The sequence below is a fragment of the Sphaeramia orbicularis genome, unplaced genomic scaffold, assembly GCF_902148855.1.
Source record: "Sphaeramia orbicularis unplaced genomic scaffold, fSphaOr1.1, whole genome shotgun sequence".
Classification (NCBI taxonomy): Eukaryota; Metazoa; Chordata; class Actinopteri; order Kurtiformes; family Apogonidae; genus Sphaeramia; species Sphaeramia orbicularis.
Genome location: NW_021941463.1, coordinates 107,584 through 130,005, shown reverse-complemented (window position 1 = coordinate 130,005; position 22,422 = coordinate 107,584). Strand labels below are relative to the sequence as shown.

Genomic DNA, 22,422 nt, shown 5'->3' with positions numbered 1-22,422 from the left:
TACATAACGATGTCAGATTCATAGCAGATTTTATTGCATTTTGGATTATTTTTTAATAAAACGGTATAAAATCCAAATAAAGTGCTTATAGTGAACTTGGGTATTCCTAAAGTTAAAAGTCACCACCTTGGACGTGCAGGCTGATATGTTATAAGTGCTGAGATGAGAATTGTTTAATTACTAAAACATTTTAATTTATTAGTGCAGAGAATATGTAAAATAGTAATAATGCCTTCACACTTTTGTAACCCTAATTCATGTCCTTTTTTTGTTTCAGATATATCCTATCTTAATAATTAATCATAATAATACTTTATGTATTGTTGTTTTAATCTTTTTTCTCAAAATGTTTTTCACCTCTTTTTATTAAAATTATGCAACTGTATCTTGAACTAGCAGATGTATATCATGTTAGATCCATGTCTTAAACATCTCAAATTGAGGTATTTGCACAAATAATCTTTACTATATTTACTAATGGATTGCTTTATTTTGACTCTTGTCATATATCTCAAGGAAAGGCCTAGTAGGACAGACTCTGCTGTATAAAAGCCTTCAAGGGCTTCGGGAGAATTCAACCAATAACATTGGTCGTGAATGTTTTGTGAACCAGTGTAATAGCTGATGTTCGGTAGTGGTAGGAAGTCAAGTGCCAACCCTTGAGCTGCTGCTCTGATCTAGAGGAATTAATGAACACAGAAAATAAAGGATTAATCTTTACTGAAACTGTTTTCAGCTTCTGTTCTTTTGTCTGCCTCAGTCACTGGGAATGTTTATATTTCCCATTAAATTTAGAAGCAGTGCATGATTTTTTTCCACCTTTTGCTTTAGATCTGAATACATGTTCCAATGTTATCTAGGTCACCTGGCTGCATACAAATAAAAATAAATTTTGTTTCCATTACACTGATCTATAATGTTTTGGAAATTATCTGCTTCAGAGATAAAAATGTGCAAAATCTAACTTTCTTTAATCAGATGGAGTGAAAAACAAATGACAGAAGTGCTATTTGGCTCATGTTGTTGCATATTCACATAACAATAATCGTAATAATAATAATAATAGTGAAATAATAATTATAAATTGCATTTATAAAGGAAAAGAAACTCCAACAAGAAAAAAAAAATTGTGTTTTAAAGTAAAATGTTAAATATAAAACAAAGCATCATGGTGGGCCATAAAAAGCCTCTACACAGAAATGTCTTCATTCTCTCTTTGAATGAGTCCAGTGACAGTGGAGGTCTGAGGTGGTTAGGGTTAGGGTAGTTCCAGATAAGGGGGGGGTTAGGGTAGTTCCAGATACAGGGGGGTTAGGGTTAGGGTAGTTCCAGATACAGGGAGATTAGGGTTAGGGTAGTTCCAGATAAGGGGGGCAGGGGGGTTAGGGTAGTTCCAGATACAGGGGGGTTAGAGTTAGGGTAGTTCCAGATACAGGGAAATTAGGGTTAGGGTAGTTCCAGATAAGGGGGGCAGGGGGGTTAGGGTAGTTCCAGATACAGGGGGGTTAGAGTTAGGGTAGTTCCAGATAAGGGGGGTTAGGGTTAGGGTAGTTCCAGATACAGGGGGGTTAGAGTTAGGGTAGTTCCAGATAAGGGGGGTTAGGGTTAGGGTAGTTCCAGATACAGGGGGGTTAGAGTTAGGGTAGTTCCAGATAAGGGGGGTTAGGGTTAGGTTAGTTCCAGATACAGGGGGTTTAAGGGTTGGGGGGAGGGTCCTCACACATAGGTGTAAGTCTATATTTGTGGAACAGATTTCTAGATCTTTCCTGTGTATGTGACTCTAACCTGATCCAGGGTCAGAGTTCAAAACAAACCCCCATGTCACTCTTTCCTGAAACGAACAAGCAGCCACAGCTGTGATTCTGAGGTCAATGTGGTTTTACTTCCAAAAATGAAGAAAAACCTGGTAGAAAGAGAAGCAAAAATTTACATTTTAACATTGCCTAGAAGATTTTTTATGACAGTGAAAGACAAGTCTGTCATTAGCAATAGCAGTGTATAAAACAAAAGGTGAATTATGCAACTTCATGTTATTCCTATTACTCAGCACCTTTGGAGGTTTAACTAATACCCACTCTTTCATTAATTCATAGAATTAAACACTTTGACCCAATACTGCATCTTAAACTAGTGTTGACCACAACTTTTAAAACACTTTTTATAATGTTAGAATAAACCACCAGTGACTCAAATATTAAGTAATAACTGACAGTAATTGCAAATAATAATCATTTATACATATTTAATAAATCTTGAATATTGAAACAAATCTAGTTTTTGTCATTTCATTATTTTTCGTTAACAATAATAACCTTGATTTCCAACCCAGTGAAAGGAAAACAATGGAATGAAAGAATCCATGTTATTATTATTATTATTATTATTATTATCACTTCTTCTGTCAGTGTTCAGAATGTTATGGCTGACTGGTGTGTATTGAATGGCTGCCAACTAGTACTTTTGACTAATTTTTTTTTTAAATTATTATTAGTGACCCAAATGTGGTGCTTTTTACTCTGGAGGCATTTTTCTTGTAGATGAGTGTGCATAAGGTGAAGATTTGGAAGTCTGGGGGATAAAAGAAAACAAAGCTATCAAAACTAAAATAAACATGCAAAGGTTTTAAAAATATTAAACATACATTTTGTTTGTACATAATGAGCCTAAACACATGAACCACATCTCCAAGTATGGTAGTGGTTGCTGTGTTGTTTGAGCCAGTTCTTCCTGTTATGTGATTAGGCCCAGGTGACAGCTCCGTTTCCCTGCACTAATCCACTGGACCTATAGCCAGCATTAACCCAAATAACTGGACTGGCCGGTATGTCCAGGACCGAAGCCTTTAAGCAAGGCACCTGAGTACAGTACACACAGGCCGCCTTGGATGACAACACACAGGTAATGTTGTAAAAGTAATACTTCAATCAGACACACAACACTTGTACTATTACAGCCCATAATACTCCTGCTCAACATGTGACGACCAGTGCGTTTCCATTCAAAGCTGCAGATATGCAAAAGCACCAGCAGAGGGCTAAAGAGGCCTAAACATGCCCTGGCATTGAAAGAATGAGGAGACTGTGACATGACACAGGCCATGTGTTTAGAGGGGATCCGGAGAATGGCTTTAGCTGATGTTCAGGAGGAAAATGTCTGCGGTTGGACTGGGGCTAAAAGTGCGCACATGAGTCACAATCAAACTGGTGAAGACAAAGATGCAAATAAATGTACATATAATGGATAATAATGTGTAATCTGGAAATATGTGATAAATGCACGCAGTAGAATTAAGAAGATTATAAGAAGTAGCAGACCCCAAGGCTACCCCCCCCAAGTTATTGGTAAATGCACTTTTTAGTGTTTTACATTCACAGTTGAAGCACGTGGATGGGCAGGTGTGGATCTGCACACATCCAGCTGTCTGTGCACATTTGATTTCGGTCATTTAATTTCTGTGTGGATGATTATGAGGGGCCGGACCGGATGTAGGACATGCCACCTTCAGATGGGCTTTGAGGAAATGTGGGGCTTTAACCGACAAACAATAGCGCTCCTGCAAATCGCATTACCTCAAGTCAATTTGATAGCGTTTCGGGAAACGGGCGAGGCGACGAGGCGTTTGTAACAGAGCGGCTTTTAAGGCGAGGAGGCCGCGGAACAAGTATTGAAAAAATCTACCGACTCGCCCCAGTGTCAAGTGAATCCTTTGCAGGTAAGCTCACAGTACCGTTACATGCACCGTGCGCTAGCGATAGCTGGGCTAGTTAGCTTAGCATAGCCCTAGCGAGCGGCTCAGGTCAACTCATGCATTCATGGTGTTTGGCAGCTTTACCACAGAAACAACCGATTGTCTTTCACTCGTCCTCTTATCCAAATGAAATATTTAAAGTCCAACAGCCACGTTGGTTTTTCTGTGTGGACTCAGAGGCGTTCACTGTTAGCTCAGTGTGCCCTTCTGTTAGTTAGCATTAACAGCTTCACCGCTTCTGACTGCAACAACCGGACATTTAGAATTATATTAGAAATTATATTATGAAGTCAAATATAGCGTTATCTGTTTTCCCAACTTTGACGGGCTGCTATGTTATCTGACGCCCCCCGGCCCCAGTGGAGGCATGTGTGGACAGATAAGCCCGGTGCCCGGCTGGGTTACGCAGACAGCTGGACTGGTGCATGTCGTCCACGGTGGGGGACCAGGCCGGGCCTGGGTTCGGGTGGTACACAGGGTTGGGTTCATTCTAAAACAGCTGCTACGAGACAGCAAGCCGTCTGCGTCCCGCTGCATGTCATGTGAGCCAGCTGGCTCCGAGTTGACCTGCGTAAAGATGTCGAACCACTCAGACAAAGTCAGGTTACTGGAGTTCATTCAGGTCTGTGGTCCCGGAAGAGCCAGGGGACCAGTCCATGGCCCAAAGGGACTGGTACTGAGGCTGTGGTCCCGGAAGAGCCAGGGGACCAGTCCATGGCCCAAAGGGACTGGTACTGAGGCAGTTTACTGCTTATTTGGTGGACTGCTGGAGCTGATCTTTTGGCTCATGTGCAGTGATCATTATGTAAAAGAGGCAGCTCTAAACCTGACCCCCTCACTAACCCTAATCCTGACTAACCTTAACCCCCTCACTAACCCAGAGTAACCCTAATCCTGACTAACTTTAACCCCCTCACTAGCCCAGACTAACCCTAATCCCCTCAGTAGCTCAGACTAACCCTAACCCTGACTAACCTTAACCCCCTCATTAGCCCAGACTAACTTTAACCCTGACTAACCTTAACCCCCTCACTAGCCCAGACTAACCCTAACCTGACTAACTTTAACCCCCCCCCACTAGACCAAACTAACCCTAATCCCCTCACTAGCCCAGACTAACCCTAACCTGACTAACTTTAACCCCCCCCACTAGACCAAACTAACCCTAATCCCCTCACTAGCCCAGACTAACCCTAATCCCCTCACTAATCCTAATCCCCTCACTAACCCAGACTAACCCTAATCCCCTCACTAACCCTGACTAACCCTAATCCTGTCACTAACCCTAATCCCCTCACTAACCCAGACTAACCCTAATCCCCTGACTAACCTTAACCCGCTGACTAACCCTGACCCCCTGACTACCCCTAACTCTGTGTGTTCTCTCTACACACATCTGCACTAGTACACCCTCAGCTCTATAACTGCTTCACTCACTCACACTTATCACCCTGAACCACTATGTAAAGTTTGTATTTTTTTAATCTTACTGCCTCTGCTTTCTGGAATCCATCTTTACACTTTTCACAGGGACATGGATATGAATTGTCCCATACAGAGTTGTGATTTTTGCACATGGACTTAGTCTTCAGATGACCCAAACAGGTGCAGGCTGTATTCTGTTGAGCTATTTCTCTTCTTTATGCATTGTCTTATTCTCCATGGCATGACTGGCTGTGATCATGCATGTTCCATGGGGCTGAAAGATGAAGCCAACACACCTGCAGCTCCTCTAACGGCCACTTGAGGCTGGATCTAGAACTGAGACAACCCCATTGACCCCCCCCCCCCCCCCCCCCCCATAAAAAAAAATGCTTAGTTTTATGACAGCGGTCAATGTGTTTGCAACCTGGCACAGAGACAGTTCTGGTAAAGTTAATTTCACCATTCACGTCAACTATCCTAGGAGTGAAAGTGTACACGTTGCCCTTTAAATGATTTCGGTTCCATCCATGTGTTGTATGGGTTTTGAGCTCGCCTGCAGAGTCAGACTCATGGAGCCTCTGTTTAGAGCATAAAACATATTTTTATCTGACAGTTCTTATTGTGTGTAAAAGGTTACACTAACACAACTGTCAGAGGATTCCATCTGAGGGTTTTTACTTGGTCTGTTAATGTTACTATTAGTCAATATTTGCAATAATTTACCTAGGTTTATCTAGCCTGTCAGCACTGATCAGTGTATTTATGAATAATGCACAGTTTATCTTACTGAAATAGATAAACTGTATGTGTTAACATTTGATAAGCAGCTGAAAAGACTTGACTGGATTTAATGTAGCACTCCAGATTGTCAGTGTTTTCAATAACTGATTTTCTTTGCTAGCTTTACCTTCATATCCAAATGTGGGCTGTTAAAATTGTAAAACCAAGATAGTGGTGGCCTAAATTCCAAACAGGAGACTGTGTCGTATATGATCTCAATGAAAAATACTAATTCTAAAAAATGTTCAGTTAATATTGTTATCCAGCCTGTTAGGAATCTTTGTCCTTTTTATATATTCTTTATGTATAAGTGGCTGTAATGGCTCAGTTGCTCAGTAGGAATAGCAAAGCCAATCTTATTTAATTTCTTTTTAATAATATACCGTCGAGTCCATGGTCCACTGTACATTAAAATTCTGCAGGATTATGTTGTAATAGAGTAAGACTGTAATTAATGGCATCAACCTAAATAGTCTGCAGTGTAAAATTAGTACCAACAGACTCGCTTTAGAATGTACTTATTACTTTCACTTGTTAACTGTAATGTTTCAAAGTCTAGGGCGTAGATGTTTATACTCAGAAATCTTTAAACTAATCTACTAGGCTATCAGCTAATTAAGTCAAAGAATTGCTCTATCGGACTTTGAGGCATACATATGTAGATAAGCCATTATCTCAGCAGTGCCATCTCATAAGGTAATGCTTTTATTATCTAAGGCTTTCTTAACTTCTTGCAACTTTGGTACATTATGGTAAATTGTGAAGAAACTTGGCAGTCTGGCAGAATGATCCATTAACCCCCCCCCCCAGGCCATTACACTCAGTTCCACAGTGTTTTCAGTTGCTCATTATTGCTATTGCTACACTGTAAGCCTAGGGGAAGCATTGAAAGAAGTGCTACTATGTTGAAATGTTTTTTTTATGCCATCTCACTCATTACCCTTTGCTAAACACCATATGTGTTCATGTGATTTCCACAGGATTGTTTAATTTGATGCAACGCTTCCACTGAATTTCATCTTGATAGAGTTGTTAAGTGTGCAAGTGATAGTCAGCAGATCTAGATATTACCAGTGAAACATAACCAAAGTATTTGCATGTTGTTGTGCCTTGTCTAGTCTGGCTTTGAACATACATGTATGAAAAGTTGCTCAATCAGTGGTTCACAGATTTTTGCAGCTCAAGGCTACAAAAATTTGGCATTTCTCCGGACGTAAAACTGACAAAACTACTGTCTGAACTTGTGTAATATTTGCACTTTTCAGCTGAGTTTCATTGTCAAGTTAATGTTGAAAGAAATGCCTTGAAATCTGTGGATGAAATGTTTGAGGGTCAGTTACAGCAACTTGACCTGATACTTGGAGTGTTTTTAGATTGATAGATAGATAGCTATTATGTATTTCACTCTGCCATATGTTGATCCAATAAAAATGTTCCTTGGTTTGGGAAGGGCACTGCATAATAAATGCAAATCCTCAAGTTATTGCAGTGTAAATAAACAAAACAGAGTGAAATGGATACTTGAGTTTAATAGTCGCCATTGATATTGTTAAACACAAAAACGGGTACAAAACAGTTTTGATGTAGTGTCTTAACTGTTCCGGATTTAATAAACAAAAAATACAGCAGAAATATTTGTCTCTGCATTTAAAACCTGTGCATGCAGTTTTACATCCTGGATTGAGATCCCTTCACGGCTTTCAACATGAATGACCTTCATGATTCCAGCCATCACTACATGTTTTTGTCACTTTTTTTTTTTGTTTTAAGATCCAGTGGCGAAGCCTTAGGCTGTGCTCTAACCTCTGACCCATTTGCTTCTGTAAACACTTGACAGTTTATTTCTGCCTCTCTGGACCAACTGGTCTGAACTACATTTCACATTGGCTTTGTGCTGCATTCAGAGCTTTTGTTGGCTTGCCCACTAACTGTGTTTGCCCTCTGTGTGGCTGAAACCTTACGGACCTGAAAATGAAGGTACGTACATAGCTAAAATACTATCAAGAAATCAGATAGACAGAAGAATGCAGGGGCATCTGGGAGATAACACTCATTGATTTCCAGGATTTTCATTAGCTGCATTTACCAAAAAGAAACCAACAAAATGGTCTTTTCCTTGTGTTGTTTTCCACTAATGTGATGATGATATTTGGCCAATGGCAAGGTGAAGCAGGAAATTCTACATTATGATTGGTTCCTTTAGCAGAGCGGATGGCGTTCAGCTAACTTCACTGTGGTTGGAGAGTCCAGCCTTCTTTGTTAATGGTAATGGATTGTGACATATCCAGGGTGCCCATAGCCTGCTAATCAGCACTAATCTGATCCACTGGATTAGAGGATGGGAATGCGTGTAAGACATCGCTTACATGTATGCCACCCTCCTTCCAGAAGTGAGCCATCTTAAAGTCTTCCTTACATTCGTCAGTGGAACCCTCTGATAATCCATCGTGGCCTTTAAGGAATTTTTTTTTTTTTTTTTTTTTAATGTACTTTTATTAAAAACCCATCCATCCAGGGCATAGTCTGATACCTTGGCCTTGGAACCCAAGGCCATTGTTGCGCTGATTAGGCAGTTCCTCCAGCAGGATCTAAGATCTAGCTCTGTGTCATCGTCGTAATCTGCCCCTTTCCTTCTGTGGGATTATCATCGCTATGAAGCAGGACACTCTGTGACCATCCACTGCTTTCTGCAGGCCTTTTTAAAGGTTTTTGATTCTGGCTGTAAATTGGTGAGAGACCAAGAGCCAAAATGTTGAACCAGAGTGCTGTGATGATCTTTACTGGGATTTGTGGGGCGCTGGTGGTCATGGCCATGGCCTACTACGTCTACTGGTAAGTTTAAGACGCAAGAAGAGGTTTGTCCACTGGAGGCTTGGACGGGTTTGATAGAATTTTTCAGAGCCATTTAATGGACTAGAGTTAAAGTCTTGTGGTTATAGTGTGTTTTAAATGGAGGACACATGCCAGTCAAATTAAGTTTTTAGAACTCAGTGATCTTCGTGCCACCTGCTCAGGTGGGTCTGTCGGACTTGCAGTATTTAATCGTCTGGTTTTCAATGTTTATGTGAGCCATTTTTGTTTTTTTTTCTCTTTGATCAGAGGCTTGCAGAAAATAAAATAAGCTTTTTTCAGGTGATGCAGGGCAGAAGCAGCTGTCCAGCCTTAAGCAGCTTTAACCCAGTCAGCGTCCCTAATCTTCCCTCGGGGCTGAGTGGGTCACAGGTTGGCCTTGCTTCAGCAGGGAGGTGGATGTCGGCCTGCAGTTTTCACAAACTAGTCTTTATTATTCAGCACTGGTTTATGTACAAAGGCACTGTTTGTTTTTGTCTTTTCCTTCTCCGTCAGTGTTCTGTCTAAAACCCTGAAAGACTTCAAACTACAGTTGTAAGAGGCACACATAAGACAACACAGCTTTGTGCTACGATGACCATTTTAGGCCTTGATTGCCCATTGAGAGGAAATTTGTGGTTATTGTGAGTAATATGACTCTACAAATGAACATAGATGAGAGCGGAGACGGGAGAGCCGGAAGGAAAATGAGAACAAAGTTCATGGCGCGTTTTAAAAAAGTCTGTGAGCTGCCACAGCAAAGGCCAGCGAGGGAACGTAGTCTGCTATTGGACAAACACGAGCTGAGAAAACATAATGCTGTCAAAGCAAGATAACAGGCCTTTACTAGTCTTGTTGTGAAATACAAAGGTGAAAAAATAATGCTTTGTAGGAGAATCTGACACTCAGAGTGCAAGGTTTTTTCCCTCTGACTTAAGTTTTTATTATAAGTTTTTTTTTTTTTTTTTTTTTTTTTTTTTTTTAATTAAGATTCTTTAGTATGTTCTTAGAAAGGGTGAGCTTCTGTGTGTTTTCAGAAATTAAGATGAGGATTTACACCTTAGTGATGAAGCACTGTTGTAAAAGTTTCAGATCTAAGACATAAAAGTATGGCTTTCTAATGAGATTGAATCAGGTGGTTCATTAACATGAAATCCATGTTTAAATAATTTATGTTTGGTGACAAATTTGAGAAAAAGCTTAAATATCCAAACCAACTGCACAAATGTGAGTATGCGCAAGAGTTTCACCTCTGAAACTGTAGATCTTCACCCATAAAAGTTTCTGTGTTGATCAGGTTAAAGGAACTGAAATCAAATCACATCCATCAGTTATAATCCAGACTGTTTCAATAATCACTCCGTCTTTGTTTTATGGAGTGTTGGAGCTCTTCACCCTTCCAAAAAAGTGAAATGTGCAGTAATGCATCTTAAGCACCTGCAGTCAGAATAAAGGTCATATCTGTAACACAATGCAAAGAGAACTGTGGATGTTTGGACTTACAATCAGCGCATCGGATGATGTATGCACACGTGGCAGTATTTCAACACACCACTTTGTCCCAGGGATTTTTCCTATTCATTGGCCCAAGACTCTGAGCAGAACTACTGTGGATACACATGTAAGGTTTAATTTCCTTCACACTGAGCCACTTTATTATTCTGTGTATTGTGTTGCACTGTTTAAGGGGATTGATTTCAGTGGATGGAACTTGTTGCCAACAAACTGTGGACAGGGTTTGTTTTAGCTGTGGCTTAAATTAAACATGCTTTTGTTGGACTCGTAGATAGGGGGTTGTGTTTAAATAGTCTCTAAGTTGGCTTTTAGAAGCTTGTGTTTTGTTTGGCAGGATATAGTGTTATCCAGCTATCTGCCCCTAGACTAGACTGGAGAGTTTTGCTCTTTATTTGTTCTGTTAAAAAATGCTGAACAGTATCAGGATAAGGACTAAGTAACTAGTTGATAAACACAACACGGACAACCAGCGTCTGTTGTTGCGGACCGTTATGTCAGTGTGACTCCCAGACTCTGTGTTTGTGGTCTGGTTTCTACCATGCAGCCTCAGTCCCATACATTGTTGTGTTAAAAGCGAATGGCACGCTGCCTTTTTTGCTGATTTGCTGATGCAGTTCTAACAGTGAATGCAAGAGAGGTACGGGCAACTGTACATTTGTATATGGTGCTGGTGCTGCACAGTAATTTATCTAATAATCCACTTTATGACAGTGAATATGTTTACAGGCTTGTTAAAACAACATTTCATTTGTATATTGTTAGCTGAAATTGTGACATGTTTTGTGCAGTGAATGCTGTCATGTCTTTTAGAGTTTCTAGTTTGCCTGAGGTGAATGTGTTTCACCTGTAGGCAGACAGTGGAGTGAAGAATTCTCACAAGAACACTACATTCTAGCAGCAGGTCTGTCATTGTGGCAACCTATGACCTACACTGTGTCAAGGGTTAAAACTAAGGTTCCACATAAATGTTTTGAGGTCACATTCCTCATTTTATCTGATTAAATGTCGAAAACAAACTGAAAATTGCAACCAATGGCCTTTCACGCTTTCGTAACAGGCTGTTTCTGACCTTTTTCGCCTTTATTTGCCATAGATTCACCTTTTTGATGAAGCGCTGCACAGTTTATATAATTGAATAATTGAATTTGACTGTTCTGTCACAGTCTTTTATGTTTCATGTCACTCCTGCCACCGTTAACCTTTCTGAACCTTTTCTGCTGTTTCTCACAGGACCGTAGTATTGGCTGAAGGACCGTGTAAGCGCGGCTTGTAAAAGCATCCCACCGTGGTGAGTAACAGTTTTCCATCAGGTTGTCATTTTTCTCCTTGAATGTTTGTGTTGTGAGTCTTTTCACTCTGCTTGTGTGTGTTGTGGTGTCTCAGGTTGGTCGTAGTGTATAGAGAGGAGCCTGCTCTGCTCTCGAGGCTCCTCAGCCATGGCTCTCCTGGCTTACCTGAAGAGCCTGTTCATCCTGCAGCTGCTGATGGGCTTTGTGTTCGTGGTCAGTGGCCTCATCATAAACTTCATCCAGCTCTGCACCTGCATCCTGTGGCCGATCAACAAGCAACTGTACCGCAGAATCAACTGCAGGCTCTCCTACTCTTTATGGAGCCGTGAGTATAGTCCCGATGCCTCGGTAAAAGTGTCATATGGTCACTGGTGTCTTCCTAACCGTGTGCGTCCATGTGCGGGCAGAGCTGGTGATGCTGCTTGAGTGGTGGTCGGGCACAGACTGCGTTCTATACACCGACCAGGCCACGGTGGACAAGTTCGGCAAAGAGCACGTTATCATCATCCTCAACCACAACTATGAGATCGACTTCCTCTGTGGCTGGACCATGTGTGAAAGATTTGGTGTCTTAGGGGTCAGTAAAGGACCAAAGTAAGCCTATAAATGTCTCTCTGTCTGAAAATGATGCTCACACCTTTCTTCTTTACCCCTGTAGAGTTCAAAGGTGCTAGCCAAACATGAGCTACTGAAGGTCCCTCTGATTGGCTGGACCTGGTACTTTCTAGAAATAGTCTTCTGCAAGAGAAAGTGGGAGGAGGACAGAAAGACTGTGTTCAAAGGCCTGGGCAGACTCAAAGACTATCCTGAATATATGTGGGTAGGTAGACGCTTCTTTGTGTCATAAATCTGCATGTTCAGTTCTGTAAATTCTGTAGAAAGTATGTTTTTTACAGTCAGAAGTAGGACCTAACAATCCATAGAAACCTGACTTAAATTAGAATATATAAGGGAGGTAAAATATGCTGTAACATACCCTGGCCTTCAACTCACATCCTCCAGATGTAAGGGAATATGCTCATCCATCCTATGTTGTTTGTTTGGATTTTTGTAGACAACATCAAATGCGAAAATTAACATTGTGATAATGCAATATTTTTAAAAACAGTAAGAATGTGATATCTCATGTAAATCATTCAGCCCTGTTTGGGACTAAATTCATTTTCATTCCATTCCAAATGTGCAGTTTTCTCTAGTGTCACAACTGCTGTTATTTTTACAGCTTATACATGTTGTTTTTTAAATTTTATACAATTACATTTTTGTGTAAAAACCCTCAGAAAGTGGTTTAAAAGTGTTTCCCATAACCTAAAATAACATCCTCAAAGGTCATCTTCAGTTTAGTGTCATATAGGAGGAAATAAATGAAATATGTTTATTTCAAAAGCTACAATCAGAGAATTTGGACTTTTTTTCTTATAAAATCAAACGATAGCCTGATTTTAATTGACTTCTAATCAATTAAGAGATTAGTCATTGCAGCTCTAGTTTGACTCGCCTTTTTTATCCGTATGAATGTGGCTTTTTAAGCCATGATGATCTGGTAACTGGTAAAATGTCCTTACCCTTCTTAGGCTGAAGTAGCTTAAACTCTCCTTTTTATTGGGAAATTCACACACTGTCCTTTGACCAAGTTTTTCTTGAATAGTTGTTTTTGTATCCAGTGTCTAGTTCGAACTTCTCCAGCTGTATTGCAAACCTCTCAACAGGAGGGAATGGGTTTATTTTCTTTTTAACAGATCTTGTGAACTCGATTTTAAGGTTTCCACTTGAAGTAGGGTTTTTTCCCCTCTGTTGGTTTGCAAAAATGGCTCTAATCTCTTTAGACCAAGTCACAGGTTTACTTTAGCTGACATCATTTCCTGCTGTTTTATGTAGACCTCTGCTTTAAGGGCAGAGCATCTTGTGTTGCAGATTTCTGCAATGAGTCAAGAAGTTCACCAGGTGAGATTAGAGAGCTCAGCGGTTGATCTAATTACCCCTTAAGTCAAACATCAGACCACAGGGAACCACTGTTTTCATGTGTTGAAATAAACAAAGTTAATGCGATTTGGTGAAGTGGACATCCACCTGCCTCCCTCCTTAATACCGTCCAGATAAAGTGACTTTATTTTAGCATAGTATTACTTTGAGGTGAACCTGATCTGTAATTCAACCAAGCAGAAGTAGGGTAGTGGATGGGACAAAGGAAAGGAGGTCATCCAAGTATTCATGTGTATTAATGCAGAACTTGTCCCTCCACAGTTCCTCCTTTACTGCGAGGGCACCCGCTTTACAGAGAAGAAGCATCAGATCAGTATGCAGGTGGCAGAGAGTAAAGGCCTGCCCAAGCTCAAATACCACCTCCTACCCCGAACCAAAGGATTCACCACCACGCTGCAGTGTCTGAAGGGCACAGGTGTGTAACCGTACACACACACACACACACACACACTTGGACTTGTTCAACATCACACATGACTTCTTATTCTCCCCCCGTTACAGTCACCGCTGTTTATGACGTAACTCTGAACTTTAAAGACAACCAAACTCCCACTCTCCTGGGCATCGTCAACGGGAAGAAGTACAAAGCCGACATGAGTGTAAGGTGAGTGCCTCTGATAGTCTTCACCCAATCGTCAGTTATTATAATGATGATACATTGTGCTGCCAGCCCCATTGAGTTTCTTCAAGTGGAAAATGACAAATGTAGTTTAAGCCTTTTGGCCACAGACCAGCTGCATTTCTGTCCTGTAACAATAAAGGGGACACAGAAAGCTCCAAATGTTGGCTTGTTTCCCAGCATGTTGATGGTTCCTCTGTTCCACAGTGAAGAGCCAAGAGATAAAAACTGAGTGAAATGGCTCCCTGGTAGAGAAAGCACACCTTTTGTCCTGGATACCAGAGCTGAATATTTCTCTTATGATTTAACTCGGATGCAGTGTGATTTACAAGGGTTTTATAGTAAAATGGTGTAGTTGAATAGAGTTGGTTTATATTAGCTTTGGAGACAGAATTGAATGAAAATGATGAAAAGTGCAGAGTGGAAGTGAATGCCAGAGCCACCTGGTGGACAAAAGCTGCCATAGCAGACTTCTTGTATTTCTCCTGCCATCCAACATTTACTTTTAATATAAAACAAAGATAGAAAACGTACACATTACGGTACATTAGGTTTTCTTTTATTCTTTACCTGAAGTTCACCTTAAATGTGTGACACTCTCCTTCATTTACTGTAATTTTCACACAGACATACAATTCCAAACTGTCTTTGGCTGTTTGTTCAGAATTATTTGGCCCATAAATCCCCAGGATCATGTCTTCAATCACAGACCTCTCCGACTGTGTTTTTTTTGTGTATAATATGTTGATTAGTTGTTAGGTGATACGACAATGAAATCCAACATTGAGTCAGTGCTTCCAAATTGTTGTCCTCATGCAGGCGTTTTCCTGTGGAGGACATACCAGACGATGAGCAAGAGTGTGCCAACTGGCTGCACAAGCTTTACCAGGAGAAGGTAAGACTCAGTATGTCTGATATTCATCTCCAGATTGAAAATGAGAACATAATGGATTTAGTTTGTTACAACTTTTCAATCAGTCAAATTTTATTTATGTAGCGCCAAATTGTAACAAAAGTTATCTGATGACACTTTACATATAGAGGTGGAATAAACCAGACTCTCAAGCCAGTTTACAGAAACCAACAGAATCCTCCAGGAGTAAACACTTGGAGACAGAGGAAGGAAAAAGTACCTTTAACAGGTAGAAACCTGGAGCAGAGCCAGACTGTGGAGGATGGATGTCTGACAGGACCAGTTAAAGAGAGGGAGTAAAGGAGGAGAAAAAGGGGGGGGGCACATGGATGCACAACAAACTGAACTAATAACTGAACTTTTCTCAGGTTTTTCTTCTGAAAAACTATTTCTCTGATTTTAACAAGTCAGATTCAGTTGAACACCCCTAAAATTGAAAAGTACACAAATATTAGGCTATTTTTATTTTCTTGGTCTGTGAAGATTGATAGTTTTCACATCCAGCTGCTGAAAATCTGAGTTTAATGGGCAGATCAGTCGTATGTGTAAAATGTATCGGACCCGATCATCTCCTGAAGCCATCACTGCAGAAACCACTGAAAGTAGTCTTTAGAAGAGGAGGAATCATCTTGTACTATGTAAAAAGAAGAGAAGAAGTGAACACCTTCCACTGTGCTCTGTGTGACTTCACATCAGAAAACTGAGGAATGGTGGTCAATGGTGAGAGACAAAGATGTTTGTATTCTGTTTTTAATTGCATCAGAATTTACACATGATGGTATCTGTTAAATAAAAGATCATTTTTCAAATCAAGAATATCTTAATTTGTTTTAGAGATAAAGATGACTTTAATTTTGGCTCTGAACTGTAATCACATGTGATACACGCCAACACCAAACTCAGCAGATTTCACCTCATTCCTCAAGAACGAAGTGAGAACATAGGTGAAAATCACTAGTCAGTTGATGTTGAAGCTGCACAGATGCTTACAGACTGTGAACAATCTCAGACACAGACACTGATGATGATGTTACCTCCATGATGTTTGGATTTGTTAGCTTTGATATTTACATATTTTCACAGTCTAATATTTGAACAGTTTTACATCAAACTGGAACTTCTTTAACTTTTAAAATTATCTTTTAAATGGGCAAACATGACATGATGCATAAGTTAAATGGGATCAAAAATAATTAGTCTGTCACCACTGACTTGTATAAGGTCATATGATGTACAGCCGACTCCATCTGATCCAGATTCTTCTACAGGACCATGTCTGACACACACTGATTTCTTACCAACATGGACGACTTGAATGAATGTGACTGGAGGGCGTCGCTCACGTTTGTAATGGTTTTGTCTCCTGTCCTGCTCAGGATGCCTTACAGGAAATCTACCACAAGGAAGGCAAGTTCCCCGGTCCCACCATAATCCCGCGCCGCCGACTATGGACGCTACTAAACTTCCTGTTCTGGGCCACCCTGCTGCTCTCACCTCTCATCAAATTTGCTTGTGGAGTGGTGGTGAGCGGTTCGCCCCTCCTCATAATCGGCTTTATTATCTTCCTCATCATAGGTGGGTAAACTCCAAACCCAAGGAAGATCACACAGCTTTTCTTTGTCCTCTGGGTGATCATCAGGGGAACTGACCCCCATTGTGTTTGAACACCGGAATTGCTTCTAGGGATGTAACCATATGAAAATTTCATATCACGGTTATTGCGACCAAAATTATCACGGTTATCATTATTATCATGGTATTGTTGAAATTGTGCTCAAAATGTTCAAAAAGTACTAATACACACACTGAAATAATTTAACTAAGTTGTATTTAAGAAAAAAACAAAAAAAAAACAAATAAAATAATTGGTACAATGTCCCTTCTGTTGCAGAAACATTCCAATATTAACCCTTAGTGGTCTGAGCCTATTTTGTCCGTTTTTCAGTCCTTTTGATTTGGCCTTTATATACTATATAAACAAATGTTTACTATAGCCATGTTTGGGATGTGTTTTTTCAGCACAACTTCATCTAGATCAACTATCTATTATTTTTTCACTTTAACCTACTATAAAAACATAAAAGGACAAAAAAATATATAAAATCCGATTTGAAAAATGTATATAATTTATTGCAGGAATAACACACAGATGCTTAACGAACCTTTTCAAAGACTTTAAAAGTGAATATTGGTTCAAATATTAGGTGTAGAAAATTAAAATTGTAATAAATTCAAACTATACTCAAATATTTGACATAAAAGCCGATCTTTACATTGGGTTTTTTCTCCTAAAAGTGCGGTAAGGAAACATGGTTATCATGATAATTAGAATTCAAATGGTAATATTAACAGTCTGTGATTTTACTGCCGTTTATTGTTATACCAGTAATCGTTACATCCTTAATTGCTTCCCTCATTCACTTCTCTTTGTTTTGTCATTTTGTATTCTCTCTCCAGCCTCTATAGCAATCCGCCGCCTCATAGGGGTCACCGAGGTCAAGAAAACAGGCTCCAGTTATGGTGACCAAGAGGCCAAGAAACAAAACTAAAGAGTGTCATCCCTTCCGTGTCCAGTGGTGTTCAGGCGGCGGCCCTGCGGCGTCTCACCCTGACCCAACTCCATTCTTCTCCTACTGTCGAGTCGGTTGGTAGGCCGGGAGGAGACCAGCTGTGAAACTAGAATAGACATCAGAGTTAGAAATACCAATGGCACTAGAGTGAGAGAGGGTGTGGACGCTCTGTGGTTCCAGCTCTCTGTTAGAACACAGAACATAAGAAAGGGGAGATGCGCACCTGTGTTCCCCTGCATCTTTCCTAATCCAGCAACCCCCCCCCCCCCCCATTCCATTAACTCCCAGCTAAGCTCCTAACCAATCAGAGATCACATGGACACAGCCATTTTGACTCTCCTGTTTCCCACCTCGCTCTACCTTCTGTACCCCCACTCCTTGTCGCCGTCATCAGCCAATCAGGGAGTGGCGCGTTTGTGTAGCCTCCAAAAACACGAGCCTGATCCGTATCTGATCTTTTTAATTCAGAACCTCCATCCAGGGGTAGTCCGTCTCTGCTACAGCGGTCTGAAACAGTATGTCTCCCTCCCTTTTTTTCACAAAGTGGGACTTGTAATGGGAACCGGTGCCTTGAGGCCCAGCCTGGTTTCCTTCGTATTAAAGGGTTAGTTCACCCAAATCACAGAAATTACCTCTCGACCTTGAGGTACCTAGCTACGGAGATAACTCTGGCTTTTTGTCTCAGGTCTCTGACTGAAACTTCATCCACAGCGCTTAAATCATTATAAAATTGCAGCATTTTTCCATTGGCACTTATCAAAAGAGCCAGCGTGTCAGATTTTCGAGGACCATGTTTGTACATGAGCTCAGAACAGACTCTGTGGTGGCATCTAGTGGTGAGGTACAGTACTGTCAGAGGTAATATCCCTGATGTGAACCACCTGATGTTTTTTTTTTTTGAAGCAGCCTCTGCACAAAGTGGTGCAACCTGCAGCTTGTCCACTAGATGTCACTATGGAACAGCTGCTGACTGAATCCCCTTTATGTTTCCTGTGGTTTTGGAGAACACTGGAAAGCTGCCCTGCTGTTCCCTCGCCTCCATTGTTGCTATTTAACAGTCTAAGTGTAGAAGAGCAGACATCTAACCCTAAAGCCCCGTGTATGCCTCAGTTAGGTACCTCCAGTGAGTGTTTTCCGCCCGTCATTTGGGTGAACTGACCCTTCCAACATCTTAGCACGGAGAGGCTGGTGTCTATTAAACTATAGCAAGGGCTCTGTGTGTGCAAACTGTCCTTATCAAGGATACCCGTCATCTGTTACAGGTCTCATTCCTCACAAGATCCAACACATTTCTGTCCCTTTCATTTCCTGCGTCCATTACTTTCACTTCGCTTTTTACACAAGGAGGAATTAGCGAGTTGACTTTCATCGATACGTCTGACTCAGTGTTTGTTTGGTTTTTTTGTTTTTTTTTAGCCAGCAGTCCCACTCTAGACACCTCAATAAAGCCCCTCCAATACCAGTCCTGAACGTTGAAATGCAGTGATATATCATAGCGTCACGGCTGTTGGTGTTTTCCGTTGCTGTCCACATACAGACTGTTGTAGTTATGTTGGAAAGTTTGCCTTAAATCAAGCTTGCGTGGGCAGGAGATTGCTTCTTCGCCAGCCCTTTAAAAACAGCACCCACCTCTTTACCTCCACCCTTGGCGTGTATCCTCTTCCTCCACTTGCATCACTTCATAGTGGGGTAGTGCACATTCATTTGGTGTGATTACCAAACTGAATGAATGATTAAATTTTTTTTTTTTTTTTAAATCTGTAAAGAGGAGAATTAGGAGATTGTTGGTTTTTAAGTATCTGTGTAAATGTACATTGTTAGATAAAAGCCGCCATGTGCAGCGTGGCTTTTTTTCATGTTTTTCTGTTGCTTTATGTCACAGCGGCAACACCGAGGTATTGTTAGTGCACATGCAGTTCCATAACATTTCACCGTCAGAGTTTGTGGTTTGAACCGTTGGCTGCTGCAGTAAATGAGTGGAGTTCTTCCGCGCTACATGCATATCCTGGTCCAAGATGCAAAGTTCATGGTAGCAAGAGCCGGAGGGGATGTTTGTGTTGTGGTCTGCCCCCTCTAAACCCCACCCCTCCTGTGCCACATGTAGGAATCATTACCGCGTGTTGTTTATTCTTTTTTTGCATTTCCCTCTTTTCTGTAGTTATCTCAACCCAGACAGATGTCATGCAAGCCTTAATAGACAGTGCTGCTTAATTTTTGTGTGAAAATGTAGAAGCTAACTGAGCCCTGTGGTAGTCGACGACTGAAACACGACCGACGTCCAGGATGGGAAACGAGGTTCAGGGATTGCACGCCCGTTTATCTTGCTGTGAAGTAAAAATAACAAGAATTAATGAGACTGTTCATAATCCAACACATTGAGTTGCTTTACCTATTGTATTTATAAAAGCTGTAGGATCTGGGTCTCTCTCTTTTTTTTTTTTAATATAAAGAGATTTCTTTTCATTGATCCTCACATGGTAATTCTTTTACCAGCTCATTCTGATAGACCGCTGAGAAGAAGTACAGGGGGGATACACTGGATGTGGTTTTATTCAGTAAAATAATGCAAAGAATTGTGGTTGTGCTTTTTCTTTGTAAACTTTATTGAATGAAGTTAAAATTGACACAACTGACTTTTTAAATCATACAAATAATTCAGTTAGTGGCACCTCTTGCATTAGCTTTTGTTTTGTTTTCTAAGGCTATTTTTATGTTTTCTCCAGTTAAAACACTTGATAATATTAAAGGATTTAATGACAAATTAACTCTTATTGTTTTGACTTATTCGGGATTGGTGCACGTTTCTCTGTGCGTGCAGCTGTTTATGGAAATGTCAATGTAGCTCAATGTGATACCAGGGGAAAGAATAGCAACATTCACACATTAAAAACAAAACAATCATTTCATTCTTCCATCTTTTCTCCTCCATCACAGAGGTACATTTACATCCATACTTCATATGTCATGACACCTCCACAGGTTTTCCATTGAGAAACAGAATAACATGCGTCAGTGTGTGTATATAGAATAATAATGAATGTCCACTGTCACTTGTAGGAGTTGTAGACATGTCCGCAGCTGTTTGAAAGGTTACATGAGACAGTTTCCACTCCGTTATCCACAGGACCTTTTGGATATTTAATTGAGAGATAATATAAATATGTATATAATGTAAATGATGAGTATGGCGTTCACTTTTAGAAATGGCAGAGCTGCTCTTTTGTCCTTTTTGCTCTTTTGAATGATCCGTCACTCATTCAGGCTACAACCAAATGTCCCCCCACCCCAACACACACACCAACGGCAGGTGGAAGAGCTACAGCAGAACACGGTTTTATTGAAGCTGCTCTCTGCGAGTGCACTTGATGGAATAATCTCAAAAGGCTTTACTCAACACTGTTTCACCTTTCAGGTCTTCAGCTGTAAATACCTTCAGCGATGCCTACCTTGTAATTAAAGCCACCGACAGAAGGCTCCATTCACACAAGATGCTCTCACAGCGTTTGTCTAACTTTGTAATTAATTATGGTTTCTTACTGTAGTTGGTTCGTTTTTTGCATGATGTGCGTTATTGCACAGTCACTGAATCGAGTTAATTCTGACTCAGGGACTCTTTTACAGACTGGCAATGCAACAGCTGTGGCATTAACTGAATTTCAATCTGAATAAAAAGACTTTCTGAGGAAGCTGAAAGTGTGTGATTTTTATGTTTACGCATTTATGTTTACGCATTTGGCAGACGCTTTTTTCCAAAGCGACTTACAGGGGAAAACCAATTAAATCACTCAATCAATCAAATTTTATTTATATAGCGCCAGATCACAAGAAAGTTATCTCTTGACATTTTATATATAGAGTTGGTCAAAACCAGACTCTAAGTCAATTCTACAGAAACCCAACAGAATTTTTATGTTTGTTATTTTGAAAGGATTATTGTGATCAACTTGCACCGACTATAGTTGGTACGCAATAGCTTTACGGGTTAAATGTACTTATTTAATGGTAATTGCCTGATATTTTAGTGACAGTTACACGATTGGTTGTTTTGGTTGGACTTAGACCTCAGAATCACACAGTGCTGAGTCAAATACTGAAGAACCGTTTGATATTGAGGATTAGAGTTTCAGTTTGTACTATTGATTTTAAATAGTGGTAGAGAATAGGGGTATAAGAAAATATTGGTTCTGCGGTATATCATGATATTTCATTTCACAATACTGTATCAATATTAAAAAGTACTGTATCAATATTTTCAGTACTAATTCAGATGCAGATATTGTGGAGGTTCATTTTTGTTTTTCTCTTGTTTATATTTTATGTATTATCATTTAACACTCTTTTATTCAATAATGTTAATTCCTTTGTTGGGATTGAACTCAAATCCTGTTCTGATGTTTGTTGTGAACTAATAGAATCTGAACATTTGAACAGGATACGAAACTCTAATGTCTGTAAAACAGAATTTCAGTTTGAACACAGTTTGAACATTTGGTGATAGAACATTAGATCCTGTTGGGATCAAATAAAAATGTGTTTAGTATTTGTGCAGATTTCTGCTCTAATTCAATTCTTCAATGAAATAATCCTTTTAAAAAAGAAACAAAAATTGTCCTTTTTAACAGTCTCATGATAGATCATCTTATCATTATCTATCATGATCTATCGTGATATATTGTATCATGATCCTAGTGTTGTGATTTGTATCGTATCTCCAGATTCTTGCCAATACACAGCCCTAGTAGAGAATAATC

General features: G+C 40.2%; 1 protein-coding gene across 1 annotated transcript; it reads left to right on the top strand.

The window, feature by feature from the left end:
* The first annotated feature begins 8,449 nt into the window (after positions 1-8,449).
* On the top strand, positions 8,450-20,566 carry agpat3 (1-acylglycerol-3-phosphate O-acyltransferase 3). The gene is made up of 10 exons (XM_030129533.1): positions 8,450-8,785; positions 11,528-11,585; positions 11,681-11,911; positions 11,994-12,163; positions 12,245-12,406; positions 13,831-13,984; positions 14,071-14,173; positions 15,008-15,083; positions 16,478-16,676; positions 17,559-20,566. The coding sequence occupies exons 3-10, from the start codon at positions 11,734-11,736 to the stop codon at positions 17,648-17,650; spliced, it is 1,134 nt and encodes a 377-aa protein (XP_029985393.1). The 5' UTR covers positions 8,450-8,785; positions 11,528-11,585; positions 11,681-11,733; the 3' UTR covers positions 17,651-20,566.
* Positions 20,567-22,422: the final 1,856 nt, after the last annotated feature.